Source organism: Myotis lucifugus, unplaced genomic scaffold (genome assembly GCF_000147115.1).
Source record: "Myotis lucifugus unplaced genomic scaffold, Myoluc2.0 scaffold_355, whole genome shotgun sequence".
Classification (NCBI taxonomy): domain Eukaryota; kingdom Metazoa; phylum Chordata; class Mammalia; order Chiroptera; family Vespertilionidae; genus Myotis; species Myotis lucifugus.
In genome coordinates this window covers 943,583-962,816 of record NW_005871403.1, presented here as the reverse complement: position 1 = coordinate 962,816, position 19,234 = coordinate 943,583, and the positions used below count along the sequence as shown (strand labels likewise).

General features: G+C 43.0%; 1 protein-coding gene and 1 pseudogene across 1 annotated transcript in view; both read right to left on the bottom strand.

The window, feature by feature from the left end:
• ULK2 (unc-51 like autophagy activating kinase 2) overlaps positions 1-19,234 on the bottom strand; it is an 85,453-nt gene that overhangs the window by 16,197 nt on the left and 50,022 nt on the right. The window contains exons 13-16 of the mRNA XM_023764852.1: positions 14,269-14,406; positions 4,887-5,032; positions 2,793-2,873; positions 431-717 (exon numbers count right to left, since the gene is read on the bottom strand). Coding sequence (XP_023620620.1) covers positions 431-717; positions 2,793-2,873; positions 4,887-5,032; positions 14,269-14,406 — 652 coding nt within the window. The remainder of the gene's footprint in view (positions 1-430; positions 718-2,792; positions 2,874-4,886; positions 5,033-14,268; positions 14,407-19,234) is intronic.
• LOC111828416 lies at positions 17,144-17,289 on the bottom strand (annotated as a pseudogene).

Below are 19,234 nucleotides of genomic sequence, written 5' to 3'. Positions count from 1 at the left end.
CCGTCTGGGCACCCCCCCGGGCACCCTCCCCCCACCCCCAGGATGTCTCTTTCAGGAGCTGTGAGTAAAAGACCTCCATTTCAATTTCTCTTGTGGTCTGTTGTTGAATTGGCTCTCCATCCGTCCACTTCACAATGTTAACCTAACACTTGGAGTGCGGGAAACGAGTTAAATCGGCTCGCGTGAATTGCGCGTACTCCGCGGGAGCCGTCTTTAACTCGGTTCATATAGATTTGTGGTGGAGTGCGGGGAAACGTGTAAACTCGGGCCGATTGTAACTGCGTATTACCAAATATTTGTTTGTAATCCACCCTTTTGGTGGATGGAACAAAACCAAAAGACAGAGCCATCTTATATTTTGGCGGGAAATTCATCCGCACTCCAAGTGCTAACAAAGCCGTAACCCCTACAAAGGTTTAACAAAACACACCTTGGTAGGAGAGCCAATTATTGTTGGTAAAGGGGTTTTAAAGAACCAGTCAGAACTCCGCGGAGAGGACCCCAGGTGTTTGGTGGGAGAAGTCCCCAGGCTGCCCGGCCGACTGGGCTGAGGGGAGTGACTGCACCCAGCCCCCATGTGGGACGGGCACACAGGGTCGGAGTGCTGCTTTCTGAGCTTCTGCTTGTGCTGGTAGATGTCAGTGAGGCTGGGGGCGCTCTGCAGTCTAGCACCCAAGAAGAAAGACTGTGGTGACTGAGCCTGCGGCACTGAAGAACCTACCAAGAAAACAGATGCAGTGTTAACCCAGTGGGAAGAAGCACATGGCACAAACATAAGGATTAAGAGAACAGTTCTTTCTTTCTTTCTTTATTTGATTTCAAAGAGGGAGAGGGAGAGAAACATCAATGATGAGAGAGAATCATTGATTGGCTGCCTCCTGCATGCCCCCTACTGGGGATCGAGCCCACAACCCAGGGATGTGCCCCTGACCGGAATCGAACCTGGGACCCTTTGGTCTGCAGGCCGACGCTCTATCCACTGAGCCAAACCGGCCAGGGCAAGAAGACAATTCTTAAAATGAGAATTTCAATGAAAGCCTTTAATTGGCGGGAGACTATTTTTTTGGCATCCTTTACAAACCAGTGACAAGAACATTGTCACTGATATTCTCAGGAGACAGAAGTGGATAACGGGTATATTAGCTGCTTTATCAGCAGCTAGCAAATAACTCAGATTAATGCGAGGTCTAATTAGGACCAAAACAACAAACACTTAGAATGAACAGGATCATTTCCACCCTTTACATAAACACATACTTGGGTTTAACAATGTGATTATTCCCTTTTCTCACACCTCAGCTAAAATAAACTTTTCAAATGAACCCAGAATAACCCTTTCTTCCTTTCTTAAAAAAAAAGATATGTAAAGAGAATTAGATAATACACTGTTCCTGAATTTGATTTTATTTGTTTAAAATTAACAAGCTTATGGCCCTGGCCAATGTGCCTCAATTGGCTGGACATCATCCCATGCACCAAAAGGTTGCTAATTCGATTCCCGGTCAGGGCACACACCCAGTTATATGCCCAATCCCCAGGAGGGGGTGTGCAGGAGGTAGCCATGCGATGTGTCACTCTCACATCAATGTTTGTCTCGCTCTCCCTTCCTCTCTTTTTAAGAATCAATAAAAAATCTTCAGATATTCGTGCCTCTAAGGGGATACCTACCAGGGGCCTGGGAGACAGTCTTGATATGCTGAGCAGTTGGCAACAATAAGGGACTTCACCCACACAAACCTGGTTGCTGCCATGTTAAGGTCCACTAAGCCTTGAGCTCCACTTACAAATTCTTTGGCACTTCTAAGCCAAACTACCACCGATAACATTAAGAACATACAAATCTTCTCAGTGATCAATAACCATCATCTTTCTAAAAACGGACATCAATAGGAGCTTTTGCTACTGACCACTCTTGGCTAACTTCATACTGAATTTGATATTTAACTTTTCATAACAGGGTTCTGCCAAACACACACAGGCACAGGTATATATACGCATGTGTGTACATGCGCATATGCACAAAAGTAAAATTAGTGGCAAAGTGTTATGGTCTGGAAAGCTAATTCGTATGCTTTCCCAAGGATCAGAGTTCCTTTAACTGGCCAACTCCTCAAATGCACGTACAGTAAGATTTGACTTTAAAAAGCACGATTTACACACATCTTTGGAGGCATATATGGTACATAATAAAGCAAATAAACATCTATATTTGTTTTTTATTTGATGCTAACTAGTAGTTCTTATCAAGAATAGTATTACTTGGGGACGGGGTGAGCTAAAAGGGGTCAGCTACATCTGCATCTATGTAATACTTTCAACAATAAGGATTAAAAAAAGAATAGTATTAATCAAAGCAACAAAATTTCATTACCTAGGTTTTCATTATCTGTGTGACAATGACCAAAATTTAGCTAAGTTACTTAATTCCTAAGACTTATTTTCATAAAAGAATCATATACCCAAAAAGAGAGGGCCACACCAACTGGGCACCGATTCTGTTTTTTTGATAAGACTAGAAAAACATAACTCAAATCCATCCTATATAATAAAAGGCTAATATGCAAATTGTCCCCTCAACTGGGAGTTCGACCAGGGGGCTGGGCCGGCCAACTGCCCACAGCCCCACCCCCGATTGGACCCCCAATTGGGGGCGGAGCCAGCCCGCCGACTACCCGTGACCCCTCCACCCTCCCACACCCTGCAGCCGGACCCCACCTGTGCACTAATTCGTGCACCGGACCTCTAGTTCATAACAGGATTACAGTTATTAATATGCCAACTCCATCTCCTACCTGAAGAGTTCCTCCTCCCGGATTCCTGGCCCTGTGGGCGCCCACAGCAGCACTGACTCCATGGCTCTGGAATGGCACCAACTGCAAAGAGGGAACAGGGGCAGGGCAGAGAAATGCTTCAAAACCGGCTAAGAATGGAGACAGGCAATACATGCAGATTGCACAGTACATTGTAGTTTACAAAATTTACTCAGCAAACATTTAGCTCAGCTAAACAACCAATGTGCTGGGTACTGGGCATACTAGGATCAAAAGTACCTATACTCTTTTTTATATATATATATATTTTATTGATTTTTTTACAGAGAGGAAGGGAGAGGGATACAGAGTTAGAAACATCAATGAGAGAGAAACATCGATTCAGCTGCCTCTTGCACGCCCCCTACTGGGGATGTGCCCGCAACCCAGGTACATGCCCTTGACCGGAATCGAACCTGGGACCCTTCAGTCCGCAGGCCGACGCTCTATCCGCTGAGCCAAACCGGTTAGGGCAAAAGTACCTATACTTTTAAAACAAGATCAATAGGAAAGAAAGCCATGTACAATCAGTGTCTGCAACAAGTATGTCCTTAAAACAGGGAAGTACAAAGAGTTTGTCCACAGAGTTGGGGGCTTGTGGAGCTGAATGAGAGCCCAGCTACTGTCCCTCTGAATCCACCCTATTCCTGCTCCCCAGGGCTCCCAGCCACTGACTGCATATGTTTGAGGCATTCATTCAGGCCTGTTCAAGCAGGTCAGGAAATGTGGACAACTCAGTGCATGGGGACACTCTTTCAGCTGGGCTAACCTCTCTGAGCCCTCACTGTAGCCAGGACTCCTCCTTCCTTCCCCTCAGATGGTCACATCTGCATGGCAGTCTCAGGGGGCTCCCTGTGAACTCCTGCTTCCTCCCCTTTATCCAGCACAGGTGTCCCCCAATCTCTCTTGCACATCTCTGCATCTACCTTCTTTGCATGTACCTCTCAGGACCCAAACCAATAAAAAGGAGAGCTGGTGAAGACTTCAGGCGATTTAAGTAGGCAAGAGACCTACGTCTACAAAAAGGAAGAGGCACCGACCAAGGGGTTAGGTCGGTAGGCAAAGGGTTAGCAGACCCCGAGGAAGAGCCTTTTCCTTGAGTTCAAGGATAAGTTTAGGAACATTTCTCTGGAAACCTTGGAGTGCCTTAGGAGCTGCTGAAGGATGAGGCAGAGCCAAGATTTTGTTTGAAAAAAAAAAAATATCAGCTAAAAACAGCTTCAAAACCATTCCAACAGGTGAGGTGGTGATACACGTTTTCTTGTGGGTTTTTTAAACATTATCACTGTGGTTTTGGAATCAGGGCTTCTGGGCACCGTCCTTGCTCTGCCTCCTCCCACCTTCCCATTCCCTCTGAATCCTACTCCGCAGTCTTGGCTGAGGGTGGCGGCCCTCTCCCTTTAGAAATGTGTGAGTGTGTGTATAAAAAAGTTTTGCATTGTTTTTGTTTCTTCAATTTTGAGATCTGCCCCCACTGGGCCCTCTCTGTACCACCTTTTCTTCCCCACCACACGGATGTTGTTTTACACAAATTCTGCAATCCCAGTTGCTCTGGTCTCTCTCTGTCTTACTTTCACTAAACGTATGCTTTAAGGCTTGTTTTTATGTTTGGTTGGGTTTTGTTGTTGCTGTTGTGTTTCTGCTGTTTTAGCTGTTCCTCTGCTGTACATAGTTCCCAGGAGGTGGCAGACTGTAATGAGGCTACCGCCACATCCCTCCCTGGTCACAGGCGGTGCTGTTATGTACACGACTGTCTTTTAATCCTCAGAAATCTGAGTGGTATGTAGGGTAGGGGTTTTATGTACTTTAACCTAGATTTTCTGACTTTGTGTTTAGAGCCCAAGCCCAAAGGAGATACTTTTTATGCAAAAGATCCATTTGTATTATATTTCCAATGGACGTCCTAACAGATTTACCCAGAGGTTCTCGAGCGGGACTAAGGGGCAGGGCGTACCCAGGGGGTGGGATATGGTCCCAGCTGAGACTCTTTGCCAGCGTGAGCCAATGGTCCCGTAGAGAGTGCCAGGTCAGATCTGGCAGTAAAAAAGGTTGAAGACAACTGCTTTAAACTCGTACCCAAAGGGGAAGGTGAGTAAGGCCTGGAAGACCCAGTGGAGAGTCTTCGTCCGGCTGTCTGTGCTGTGTCTGCGGGCGCCGGGGAGCCGGCTCCCACCCGGAGGAAGCCCATAGGGCTGGTGTTGGACCTTCGCACCACTGCAGACCTGGGAAGAAAAAGAAAATGACTCCCTCTGACAGGTTCTAGGACTCTCTTTATTGTCTTTTTTTCCTAGAACTTCCTAGAAATATGCCATGGAGTAGATTTTTAAAAAATATGTAACAGTCACAGGCACAAATATAAAGTGCATAACATTATACAGTGAACTCTCCCTCTCCCCCTACCCCTTCTCCTAATTCCCAGCACTCCCTCCACCTTATGCACAAGGCTCCCCGTTTTAGCCTCTGATCCTTCCAGAGCTCCTAATGCACTGCAGGCACACCCGGCACTGCACACACTGCCGGCCCCTGGACAACACAGGTTTGAACTGCACGGGTCCACCTATATACATTTTTTTCAATAAATACTGTAAATGTATTTTCTCTTATGATTTTAATATTTTCTTCTCTCTAGCTTACTTTATTATAAGAATACAGCATATAATATATATAACATACACAATGTTAATAAACTATGTTAACATATATTAATTGACTATTTATATGGTAAGGCTTCTGGTCAACAGTAGGCTATTAGTAGTTAAGTTTTGGGGGTGTCGAATTTTCAATTGCACAGGGAATTGGTGCCCTAACCTCTGTGTTGTTCAAAAGCCCGCTGTATAATCATACTTTCATCTTTAGAAAAGATAATGTTATATATACCAGCCATTTTCTCTCTCATTTTTAAAATGAACTAGCAGTCAATAGTTCTTTTCTTTAATGCTCAAACTGGTTTCTAGTGGATTTTTTAAATGTTTGTATTGATTTTAGAGTGAGAGGAAGGGAGAGGGAGAGATAGAAACACTGATGTATAGAGAAGCATCAACATCAATCGATCACCTCCTGCATGCCTCCTCCTGGGGATTGAGCCCACAACCCGGGCTTGTGCCAAACCAAACCAAACCAAACCAAACCAAACCAAACCAGTGACCTCCTGGTTCATGGGTTGATGCTCAACCACCGAGTAGCTGGGCTGTACCAACCATTTTCAAATTTGGGGGTGTTAGTACCCCATTATACTCTTAAAATTACTGACGAACCCAGAGAGATTTTGTTCATGCAACATACAAGCTGATACTTACTGTAGTAGAAGTTAAACAGAAATTTTTGCAATTATCAATTCATTAAAAATAACTTATACAGGTAACATAATTATGAAAAATAATTATATCTTCCAAAACAAAGTAAGTTAGCGAGAAGTGTGACATTATTTTACATTTTTGCGAATCTTACTATCTGATTGAATAGATGACAAGTGGATTCTCATAACTATTTCTACATTTAACCTGTATAACATTGGGTGTAGTATATGAAGGAAACCCAGACTTACACAGATATGTAACTGGAAAGGGGAGAAATATTTTGGTAGCCTTTTCAGATACTTCTCTTTGAAGCTACATAAAAACTCAGCAAGTCATCATTTCTGAAAGACTATTCACAGCATGGAATTAGAAACCACGTCAGTGAGATTATGAATTCTGTTACATTTGATCACTTGGAAAATATTGGTTGAGCCTGGCTGGTGTCGCTCAGTGGTTGAACATCGAACCTCTGAACCAGAAGGTCACGGTTCAATTTCCAGTTAGGGCACATGCCTGGATTTCGGGCTCAATCCCCAGCAGAGTTGTGCAGGAGGCAGCTGATCAATGATTCTCTCTCATCATTGATGTCTCTCTCTTCTCCCCCTCCCTTCCTCCCTGAAATCAATAAAAATGTATTTTAAAAAAAATATTGGTTGACTGAGTTATGCAGATATTCCAAATGTTGACACATTATACAATATTAAAAAGTCACATTCACATCAAAAGACCACCATCAATCTTAGAAATGGCTGTCAAGATGTAACAGGAGCTGTCAAGATCACAATGATGAATACAAATTTTCCAAAATACTAATTTTTGTTCAGGAGCTCAAATCTTATGTCATTTGTTTTCTATAAAGTTACAGACTTAGTTCATTTTTTACAAAATGGCTGCCAAATATCCATAATCATAGTTTTGTTCTTTAAGAATGGTGTTCATGAAAAAGTGGCTAGTTCAGCTTGCAACTAAAACAATCATACAAGTGCTTTTCCTTAAGACAACTACTCCAATGTGCAGCAAAAGTACTTTATGCCTACATTCCACTCAAGGCTAAGATTGTCAAAGAAAAATAATAATTTTTACTGCTTTATTAAAGACATTCTTTGGTACTGCAAGTGTGTGATAGTAAAGAACACAAAGACTAACAGTATAGATGGGGGCCACTAGTTTGAGGCGTTTTAAGGCACCAGCAATTTTTCCATCATTGGTTTTGCACTATCAGTATATGTACCAATGCAGTGAAAAAGCAAACAATATCCTAGTATTATTATGAAAATAGTTTTTTCCTCATGGACCCTATAAAAAGGGAGCCACAAACTACACCTGAGAACCACTGCTAATAACACTCTTCATCACTCTTTTCACTTTATAATAAACTAAACAATCTTCTACCTCAGGACATAGAGAGCTGCCTTACTCTTTTTTGGAAGATGCTCCATTGTCAGAGATAATCTATAATATATCAGTCCCTTACTGGTGGGCATTTGGCTTATTTCTCATCCTCTGCTATTATAACAATAACTTTGTATACAATTTCATACACAGGCAAGGACTGATTATCTATACAATAAATTACCAGAAGTTGAAGTGCTGCTTTAAAGATATATGCATTAATAATTTTCATACGTATTGCAAAATGCCCTTTGTAAAAGTTTTCTCAATGGTGAGGATCATTTTCCATTCATTGAGCTATGTATTTGGTGGGCCCTTTTAACCTAAAATCTTGTATCCACCAATGCTGAAAAAATTTTTTTTGATTTCCCAGAAATTTTCTTCCTCATCATTTTCTTTTTCTTTCTGGAATACCTATACTAACTAACCCTTGAAGAGTATTTTTCATTTATATTTTCCAACTTTATCTGGTTCACCTATTCCAGATACTTCCTCAACTTTGTCTCCCAGCATTTATTTTAATTATTATAATTTGTAATGTCCAAGAAGAGGGCTTTTTAATTTTGATTTTTTCAATAGTATTTCGTCCTTATTTATGGATGCAGTTTCTAACCTTTCTCTAAAGGTACTAATTTTTAAAATAAGTTTATTTTCTTTGCATTCTTGCTATATCTTTCAGATTCAGTTTTCCTACTTTTAGCCATATGCCTCACTTTCACCTCTCCACTGAGTTCTCTGAGATTTCTGTTTCTGAGGGCACTGTGGGGCACAGCTGTTCTCACTGCCAGCAGGCATTCATCGTCCATTCTCTTTGCTTCCCAGAAATTTATTGAAATCTTCCACCCACTGAATATTTATTCTTATTTTCCTTTTCTTTGTGGACTTATACCATTGTCAGTCCTTTGCTACCTCAGTGGGGTTTTAGAATGTAGAAAAAATAAGTAATATGTAAATAATCTGCTACTACTGGTGGGATTCCATTTTATAACACGCTTTTCCTCAATTCTTAAAAATAATTATATTTGTGGACAAATATATACATACCATATCAACCTGCCAAGCTTAAATATTATCTAAATAGATCCATTACAAAAAAATTTTTTAGTCAATTTTTTTGTACCATTTTGTACACCTCCATTTTACAGGGTGGGGAAAAGTAAGTTTACAGCTGTGAGTACATGAAACATGAGCTTATTCTTGTATTATTTTTATTAATCACTGTCCATACGAACAGCTTTTGACCCACCCTATACACATACATAAGGGACAAAGTTGGCTATGGAAAGTAACAGATCTTTCAACAAAAACAAAACTCTTTTTTTAATTAAAAAAATTTTTTTCAATTACAGTTTAATATTCAATATTATTTTGTATTAGTATGGGGGTATAGCATAATGGTTAGACAATCATCTATTTTACAAAGTGTTCCTCCTGACATTTGCAGTACTCAAGTGACACCATACATAGTTATTAAACTACTAGAGGCCCGGTGCACAAATTTGTGCATGGGTGATGCCCAGCTGGCCCGCCCCAATCGGGGCCAATCTGGCTGGGCCAGCTGGGGGGAGGTGACGCAGGAGGTTGGCTGGCTGGCCCCACCCCCTAATCAAAGTCCCCGTAGAGGGGACAATTTGCATGTTAGCCTTTTATTATATACTAGAGGCCCGGTGCACAAAAATTTGTGCACAAGGGGGTGGGGGTCCCTCAGCCCGGCCTGTGCCCTCTCGCAGTCTGGGACCCCTCAGGGGATGACTACCTGCTGGCTTAGGCCTACTCCCCAGGGGATTGGGCCTAAGATAGCAGTCAGACATCCCTCTGGCAGCCCAGCAGCCCTCGGGGAATGTCCACTTGCAAGCGGGGAGCAGACCTAAGCTGCAGTCAGACATCCTTAGCGCTGCTGAGGAAGCAGGAGAGGCTCCCACCACCACCGCTGTACTGGCATCCGTCAGCCTAGCTTGTGGCTGAGCAGAGCTCCCCCATGTGGGAGTGACTGACCACCAGAGGGCAGCTCCTGCATTGAGCATCTACCCCCTGGTGGTCAGTGTGTGTCATAGTGACCAGTCATTCCCAGTCTTTCTGCTGTTAGGGTCAGTTTGCATATTACCCTTTTACTATATAGGATAGAGGCCTGGTGCACAGGTGGGGGCCGGCTGGTTTGCCTTAAAGGGTGTCCCGGATCAGGGTGGGGGTCCTGCTGGGGTGCCTGGCCAGCCTGGATGAGGGGCTGATGGCTGTTTTCAGGCTGCCTGCACCCCCTTTAGGGTGGGGGTCCCCGGCCAGCCTGGATGAGGGATTGATGGCTGTTTTCAGGCTGCCCGCACCCCCTTTAGTGTGGGGGTCCCTACTGGGGTGCCTGGCTGGTCTGGGTGAGGGGCTGAGGGCCATTTTCAGGCTGGCCGGGACTGAAGCTCCCAGCATCTCCTTTTTTTCTTTTCTTTTTTTTTCCTGGGATTTATTTACCTTCTATAATTGAAACATTGTTGCTGTCACTGGCGCTCCCAGCTCTGAGGCCACGGCTGGCTGAAAGCAGGTATCTGGGGTTTGTTTAGCTTCTATAATTGAAACATTGTTGCTTTCGGGCTCAGAGCCGGGCCGCGGCAAGCGGGGAACCTTGGCTTCCTCCATCACTGGAGCAAGCAAGCCTCCTGCTCACTTCGGCTGCATGGCTGCCAGTCGCCATCTTGGTTGGCAGTTAACACTTGGAGTGCGGGAAACGAGTTAAGTCGGCTCGCGTGAATTGCGCGTACTCCGCGGGAGCCGTCTTAAAACTCGGTTCATATAGATTTGCGGTGGAGTGCGGGAAACGTGTAAACTCGGGCCGATTGTAACTGCGTATTACCAAATATTTGTTTGTAATCCACCCTTTTGGTGGATGGAACAAAACCAAAAGACAGAGCCATCTTATATTTTGGCGGGAAATTCACCCGCACTCCAAGTGTTAATTTGCATATTGCCCTGATTAGCCAATGGGAAGCGTAGTGGAGGTACGGTTAATTATCCTTTTGTCTTTTATTAGATAGGAAGATTATTGACTATATTTCCTATGCTGTACTTTACACCCAGATGACTATATTGTAATTACTAATCTGTACTTCTCAATCCCTTTACCATTTTTACCCACACCCCCAACTCCCTTCTACCAACCAGCAGTCTGTTCTCTATATCTATGAGTCTGTTTCTGTTTTGTTTGTTTATATTGTTCTTTAGATTCCACATATGAATGAACTCATATGGTATTTGTCTTTCTTCGACTGATCTATTTCACTTAGCATATACCCTCTGGGTCCATTCACAGTCACAAATGGTAAGATTTCATAATTTTTTAAGGCTGCTTATTATCTGTATTTTTTTTTTATCCTTTTCTTCTTTTTTTAAAATTGACTTCAGAGAGAAAGGGAGAGGAAGAAGGATATAGAAACGTCAATGATGAGAGAGAATCACTGATTAGCTGCCTCCTGCATGCCCCCTACTGGGGATCAAGCCTGCAACCCAGGTATGTGCCCTGAGAGACCCTTTAACATTTCTTGTAATCCTGGTTTGATGGTGATGAACCTTAACTTCTTCTTGTCTGGGAAGCTCTTTATCTGTCCTTTGATTCTAAATGATAGCTTTGCTAGATAAAGTAATCTTGGTTGTAGGTCCTAGCTTTTCATCACTTTGAGTATTTCTTTTTTTTTTTTATTGCTAAAAGTATTACAAAGGGTATTACATATGTGTCCTTTCTTCCCCCCCACCCCCGCGCCCTTGACAATCCCCTGGCCTCCCTTACCCCCCAGTGTCTTATGTCCATTAGTTATGCTTATATGCATGCATACAAGTCCTTCAGTTGATCTCTTACCCCCCTCCCTCCTGCCCCCCAACCCTCCCTGGCCTTCCCACTGCAGTTCGACAATCAGTTTGAGGCAGCTCTGCCTCTGTATCTATTATTGTTCAAAAGTTTGTAATGGTCTTTATTATCCATGAATGAGTGAGATCATGTGGTATTTTTCCTTCATTGACTGGCTTATTTCACTTAGCATAATGCTCTCCAGTTCCATCCATGCTGTTGCAAATGGTAAGAGTTCCTTCTTTTTTACAGCAGCATAGTATTCCATCGTGTAGATGTACCACAGTTTTCTAATCCATTCATCTACTGATGGGCACTTAGGCTGTTTCCAGATCTTAGCTATGGTGAATTGTGCTGCTATGAACATATGGGTGCACATATCCTTTCTGATTGGTGTTTCTGATTTCTTGGGATATATTCCTAGAAGTGGGATCACAGGGTCAAATGGGAGTTCCATTTCCAGTTTTTTGAGGAAACTCCACACTGTCTTCCATAGTGGCTGCACCAGTCTGCATTCCCACCAGCAGTGCACAAGTGTTCCTTTTTCTCCACATCCTCTCCAGCACTTGTCATTTGTTGATTTGTTGATGATAGCCATTCTGACAGGTGTGAGATGGTACCTCATTGTTGTTTTGATTTGCATCTCATTGAGTATTTCTTGCCAATCCCTTCTGTCCTGCAAGGTTTCTGTTGAGAAATCAGCTGCGAGTCTTATGGGAGCTCCCTTGAAGATAACTGCTTTTCTCTTGCTTCTTTTAAGATTCTCTTTCTGTCTTTAACCTCTGCCACTTTAATTAGGATGTGTCTTGGTGTGGGCCTCCTTAGGTTCACCTTGTTTGGGACTCTGTGCTTCCAGGACTTGTATGTTTATTTCCTTCACCAGGTTAGGAAAGTTTTCCATCATTTTTTCAAACAGGTTTTCAATTTCTTGTTTTTACTCTTCTCCTTCTGGCACCCAATGATGTGAATGTTTTTATGCTTAAAGTTGCCCCAGGGGCTCCTTACACTATCCTTTTTTAAAATTCTTTTTGCTGTTCTAATTGTGTATTTTTTGCTTCCCTGTATTCCAAATTGCTGATTTGAATCTACTACTAATTCCTGTAATTTATTCTTCATTTCAGTTAGTGTATCTGTCATTTCTAATTGGTGCTTTTTTATGGTTTCCATGTCCTTTTTTATGCTGTGAAGTTCTCACTAAGTTCCTTGATCATCCTTATAACCATTGCTTTGAACACTGTATCTGGTAGTCTGCTTGCCTCCATTTCATTATTTTTTTTCTGGAGATTCCTCCTGTTCTTTCATTTGGTACTTGTTTCTTTGTCTCTGCATTTTGGCGGCTTCCCTAGTTTGTTCCCATGTATTAAGTAGAGTTGTTACGTCTGCTGGACTTGGTAGAGTGGCCTTGTGTAGTAGGTGTCCTGCAGGGCCCCGTGTACAGCCTCCCCAGTGACCCAAGCTGAGCACTGCAGGTATACTTCTGTGTGGGCTGTGTGCACTGTCCTGTTGTTGTTGAGCCTTGATTGCTGTTGGCGTCACTGGAAGGAATTGACCCTCAGGCTGATCAGCTGCGAGGACTGGCTGTGACTACAGTGAAGGAGATGCTGTACAGGGGCCAACCCTACAGAACAGGACTTGCTTCAGTGGGTCTTGGGTGCTTGTCAAGTCTGCCTCTTGGGTGTGTTGCTTGTGGAGGTGGTAGGGTCATAATCTGGCATGGTCTGAAACTGTCCATTGAGTGCACAGTACCTCCTGAGAGGTACAAGGTTAGCCTGGGACAGTATGGCACAAGCTACAAAGCAATCTGCAGATGGCTACCACTTGTGCTAGGCTTGGAGGTGCCCAGGAGAGGCCAAGCTGCACACCAAGACCAGCTGCCATTAGTGCCGGGCCTGGGGCCACTTAGTGAGAGGTATGAGGTATGCAGAGTCCAGATGCTGCTTGTTTGAGAGATTTTAGGAAAGTCCAAAGCATGAGGCAAGAGATACCATTTGTATAGAAAAGCCACTGAAAATGGCTTGGGGGTGCCCACTAGTTAGGTAAGGCAAGTCTCGGGGAATCACCAGGGTGGGGCAAACAGTATGAGCCAGGTTGATGGAGACTTAGATATGCATCCACTTGCCAGCTCTGTGTAGGAAGGGCTCAGAAAAGAAACAATGGCCTTTGCCATCACTTTTGTCTGGGAGCTGCCCCTCCAGCTCTCACTCTGATGCCAGTCAACTCAGTTCCTCCCCGTATGTCCCTGCTGCCTTCAACCTTCTTCCCCAGCACTGGAGCTTAGAGCAGTGCATCTGAGTAAGTCTGTGCACAGGCTCCTTAAGATGAACTGCCTAGAACTCCAGCTGCCTCTGTCTCATTCAGCCACAATCCCCTTAGTTTTTATAGCCAGAAGTTATGGGCACTCTTCTTCCTGGCATTGGAACCCTTGGCTATGAGGCCTGGTGTGGAGGCTGGGACCCCTGAACAGCCAAGATATCCCTCCTGATCTTTACCTGCCACACATGTTATGGGACCAGACATTCCATGTCTCTGCCCCTCCTACTAGTCTCGATGTGGTTTCTTCTTTATATCCTTAGTTATAGGACTTCTGTACAGCTTGATTTCAGGTGGTTCTAAAGTACGGTTGTTCTGTAGTTTAGTAGTAATTTTGATGAGGTTATAAGTACCACATTTACCTATGCTGCTGTCTTGTCTGGAACCCCCAATATGTTTAAAAGAAAAGCCTGTGGACAAAAGGGTCCCAGGTTCAATTCCAGTCAAGGGCATGTACCTTGGTTGGCAGGCTCCTTCCCAGCCCAGGTGCGTGCAAGAGGCAACCAACTTGATGTGTTTCTCTCACATCGATGTTTCTCTGTCTTTCCTTCTCTCTTCCACTCTCTCTAAAAGATCAATGGAAAAATATCCTTGGGTGAAAATTAACAAAAAAAGATTAAGAATACTAGCTTACCTTGGAGAACCATGTAGATTTGTGCCAGAGCTGGCAGTAGATGTAAGATTCTGCTCCATGCGCTGATAATTCCTTATCTGAGTAGGAACTGGAATTGGTGCTGTTTCACTGTGAGGTGACACAGTAGGCGGACACTGTCTGTAACCATAAGTTATTAAAAAAGAAAGAAATCCAAGTAAGACCCATTGGTAATATTTAGAGAAAAATTCTAGAAGAAGCAAAATGATCAGTTCTGCATGTAAATAAGAAATGATGATCTTATAAAAATATATAAAGCAAAAAAATTTCATTTGTCATTTAAAGAACTCTCCTGGCATTCATATGCATATTTAAGACTAAGATTTATAACAAGAACTGGAAAAACATTCCTCTACAATAAGAAAATTAGGTTGGCAAAACTTAGTTTCATCTGCTCACATTCTGCTATTCATTACTATATGAGAGAAAAATATAATTCTAGGAAAATATGTTGGGAAATGAACAGGAAGTTCAAGATCAAAGATGACTGGAATGTTTACAAAAGTTATGAATGCAGTAAGCATTCCCAAGGAACTCTGACTTTTATGAAGACTAAAAATACACTGTGCAATTCTCAAAGCATAGAACTGAAGTCCATTTTAAAAGTTAGAATTTGATTTCTTAATAGCCTCTTTCATTGATTTTCATAAATTCAGAAATAGTATGTCCTTAGATGACTTTCAATTCAATTTACAACATAATATAGGGCCTTAAGATAGATGACTTACTTCATTCTTTGCCCTTCTATAATTCTAAAAAATACACAAAAATCTCCCACTTTTCCCCAATTATAACATTACAGATGTAAGAGATCACATAAATATATTTTATTGATTTTTTACAGAGAGGAAGGGAGAGAGATAGAGAGTCAGAAACATCGATGAGAGAGAAACATCGACCAGCTGCCTCCTGCACATCTCCTACTGGGGATGTGCCCGCAACCCAGGTACATGCCCTTGACCGGAATCGAACCCGGGACCTTTCAGTCCGCAGGCCGACGCTCTATCCACTGAGCCAAACCGGTTTTGGCAAAATCTCCCACTTTTCCCCAATTATAACATTACAGATGTAAGAGATTGTATAGTTATCTAAGCAAAACAAAGACTATCGTCTAGCTCAGCCGTGGGCAAACTACGGCCCGCGGGCCGGATCCGGCCTGTTTGAAATGAATAAAACTAAAAAAAAAAAAGACCGTACCCTTTTATGTAACGATGTTTACTTTGAATTTATATTAGTTCACACAAACACTCCATCCATGCTTTTGTTTCCGGGCCTCCGGTCCAGTTTAAGAACCCATTGTGGCCCTCGAGTCAAAAAGTTTGCCCACCCCTGGTCTAGCTTCATGTTAGAACTTTTTAAACCATTAAGAGTATTTCCTATTTAAATCAAAAGAAAATCTCATCAGTAGAAGAGATGTTAGTTGCTTTCCCAATATCCATTTACCTACTGTTTCTTACTATCAGAACTCAAATATTATGGAAGGTATGATGTGCCCAGTTAAATTATGACATATCCCAGACTTCTTTGCAGCCATGAGTAGTCAATGTGTCTTCCTTGGCGGAAGTCTTTTATCTATTCTTCCTCCTACCTGGAATGTGGGTAGGCTTACTGAAGTTTCAGCAGCTAGCCTGGAACCATGAAGGAAAGGCCAGAAGAACTGCAGAAAATGTCCTTGAGCCACAGAAACGAAGGCAACAACTATTTACCTTGACTTCTCTTTATGAAAGAAAACAAAACCTTTAGTGTTCAACTACACTACAGTCAGGACCCTGTTGTTTACAATCAAGTGGAATTCCTTATTGATACACCATCCAGTGTGTTTCTATAAGCTCTCCCTATTTTTCACTTACCTAATTCTATTAAGTATCTTTTAAATACAATTACTTAGTCGTCAAGTATGAGAATGTGATGTGAATGAACAAATGCCATCTTTCTACGGTCCCAATTTAATAAGTACCAGTACTCAAAGAGTTGGTGAAGCAAGTACATCTAGGTTGTTGTTTTTTTAATATTGTTTGTTGATGTTACAGTGGTTCATAAATTACAGTTTCAGGTGGACAATTCTATAATACATTATCTGTATATTGTATTGTGCTTACCACCTCAAGTCAAGTCTCTGTCCATCATCATTTATTCCCTCTCTCCTACCCCTCCCTACACCCCTTCTCCCTCTGGTAATCACCATAACTGTTGTCTCCATCTATGAGGTGTGGGGTTTTTTTTTCTTGCTTAATCCCTTCGCTATTTTCACCAGTCGTCCAACCCCCTTCCCTCTGACAGCTGCCATCTACGGATTTCTGTATCTATGAGTCTGTTTATATTTTGTTTATTTTGTTCATTAGATTCCACATGTAAGTGAAATCACATGGTATTTTGTCTTTCCCTATTTCACTGAGCATAATACTCTCCAGGTCCACCCATGCTGTCACAGATGGTAGTATTTCCTTATCCGCCCCCCCTTTTTTTATACCCAAGTAATATTCCATTTCATACATGCACCACAGGTTCTTAATCCAATCATCTATTGATCGGCACTTAGGTTGCTTTCAAATCTTGGCAACTGTAAACAGTGCTGCAAAAAGTATAGGGGTGCATATATTCTTTCAAATCAGTGTTTCAGGTTTCTTCTGATATATTTTCAGAAGTGGAACTGCTGGATCATAAAGAAGTTCCATTTTTAATTTTCTGAGATAACTCCATACTATTTCCACAGTGACTGCACCAGTCTGTGTTCTCACTAACAGGGTTCCATTTTTCCACATCCTTGCCAACATTTGTTATTTGTTGACTCGATGACAGCCATTCTGACAGGTATGAGTTGACACCTCACTGTGGTTTTAATTTGCATTTCTCTGATGATGAGTGATACAGGCATCTTTTTATTGGATATTTGGGGGGGGGGGGGAGAATCACAGGGGTCAGCACATCCGGAGTGCAATGGATAAGCCTTGCCCTGGGAAAACCACCTTCATGATCATGGTATCTCTCCTGCCAGGTAAGTATCATTGGATATTTTTAACCTATACATTGTCAGGTTCTAATATCTTCCTGCTAATCACCAAAGGGAAATTAAAAACTCGGATAAAGATGCCCTAAGAAGTAAACTTAGCAACCTTATAATTCAAGGCACTCCTCTTGGGGAATCACAAGCAACCAGCTAGCTGCTCTTATACCTCCGGTGCCTCCCCTGCCCAGAACATCAGGAGATGAACAGCCACGGCAGGTGTTCTGTAAATGTTGTCCCAGTTACTGAACAGGAGCTTCGAGCAGGCTACCCAAGGATCTTCATGAGAGCGTCAAGGGACTTAGTGAGACTTTCAAGGATCTCAGTGAGAATGTCAAAGACATGAAAAAGGACCAGTCAGAAATTAAGCATACACTAACTGAAAGAATAATTTACAGGGATTCAACAGTAGAGTAGAGGATTCCTGGAATCAAATCAATGATTTGGAATATGAGGAAGCAAAAAACACCCAATCAGAAGAGCAAAAAGAAAAAAGAATATAAAAATATGAGGATAGTGTAAGGAGCCTCTGGGACAATTTCAAGCATACCAACATTAGCATTATGGGGGTGCCAGAAGAGAGAGAGCAAGATATTGAAACCTATTTGAAGAAATAATGATAGCCCTGGCCGGTTTTGCTCAGTATATAGAGCATTGGCAAGCAGACAGAAGGGTCCCGGGTTCGATTCCAGTCAAGGGCACATGCCTGGGTTGCAGGCTCAATCCCCAGTGGGGGGCATGCAGGAGGCAGCCGATCAATGATTCTCTCTCATCATTTATATTTCTATCTTTCTCTCCCTCTCCCTTCCTCTCTGAAATCAATAAAAATATATTTAAAAAAGGAAAAGAAATTTTCTTCCCCTACCTGGAGAGAGAAATACACTTACAAGTCCAGGAAACACAGAGTCCCAAACAAGAGGAACACACAGAGGCCCACACCAAGACACATCATATCTAAAATGCCAACGGTGAAAGGCCAAGAGAGAATCTTAAAAGCAGCAAGAGAAAAAGCAGTTAGTTACCTATAAGGGAGCGCCCATACGGCTGTCAGAAACTTTGCAGGCCAGAAAGGAGTGGCAAGAAATATTCAAAGTGATGAAAAGCAAGAACCTACAACCAGTATTACTCTACCCAGTAAAGCTATCATTTAGAATTGAAGGTCAGTTACAGAGCTTCCCGGACAAGGAAAAGTTAAAGAAGTTCATCGCCACCAAACTAGTATTACATGAAATGTTGAAGGGTCTTCTTTAAGAGGAAGAAAAGGAAGAAGAAAAAGATAAAAAATATGAATAAAATGGCAATAAATATGTATCTATCAACAAATAAATCTAAAAATCTATAAAATAAACGAACAAGGAATCAAATGAACAAAATAAACTGATGAATAAAACAGAATCAGAGGCAAGGAAGGGTGGGGGAAGAGATTAACCAAAGAACTTATATGCATACTAGTAGCCCACCCGCTGCTTCCGCGGGAGCCGGAACCGCACTGCTTCCATGGGAGGCGGTAGCGAGCCGCCAGCGCTCACAGGAGCCTGGAGGAGCCGAACCGCTTCCGTGGGAGCCATGAGGGACCCACGCCGATTCCCTGGGAGGCAGGAGGGACCCGCACCGATTCCCTGGGAGGCAGGAGGGAGCCACGCGCTGCTTCCGTGGGAGGCAGGCCGCCGTCTCCTCTCCAGGCCTGGGCTAGGCCGGCTGCGGAGGCTGCGGGCTGTCCCTGTCCGCTCCGGCTCCAGGGGGCCAGCCCAAGCCGGGGCAAGGTGGCTCGCTGGCCCCGTCTCTGTCCTGGTCTCCGCTCCAGGCCTCACCTGTGCGCGCAACCTCCTCCTGTCTGGTCCTGACCCGGCATCCTGGCCTAATTTGCAAATTATATATATATACACACACACACACAGACACGCACACACTCACACATATATACGTATACGTATAATTGATATA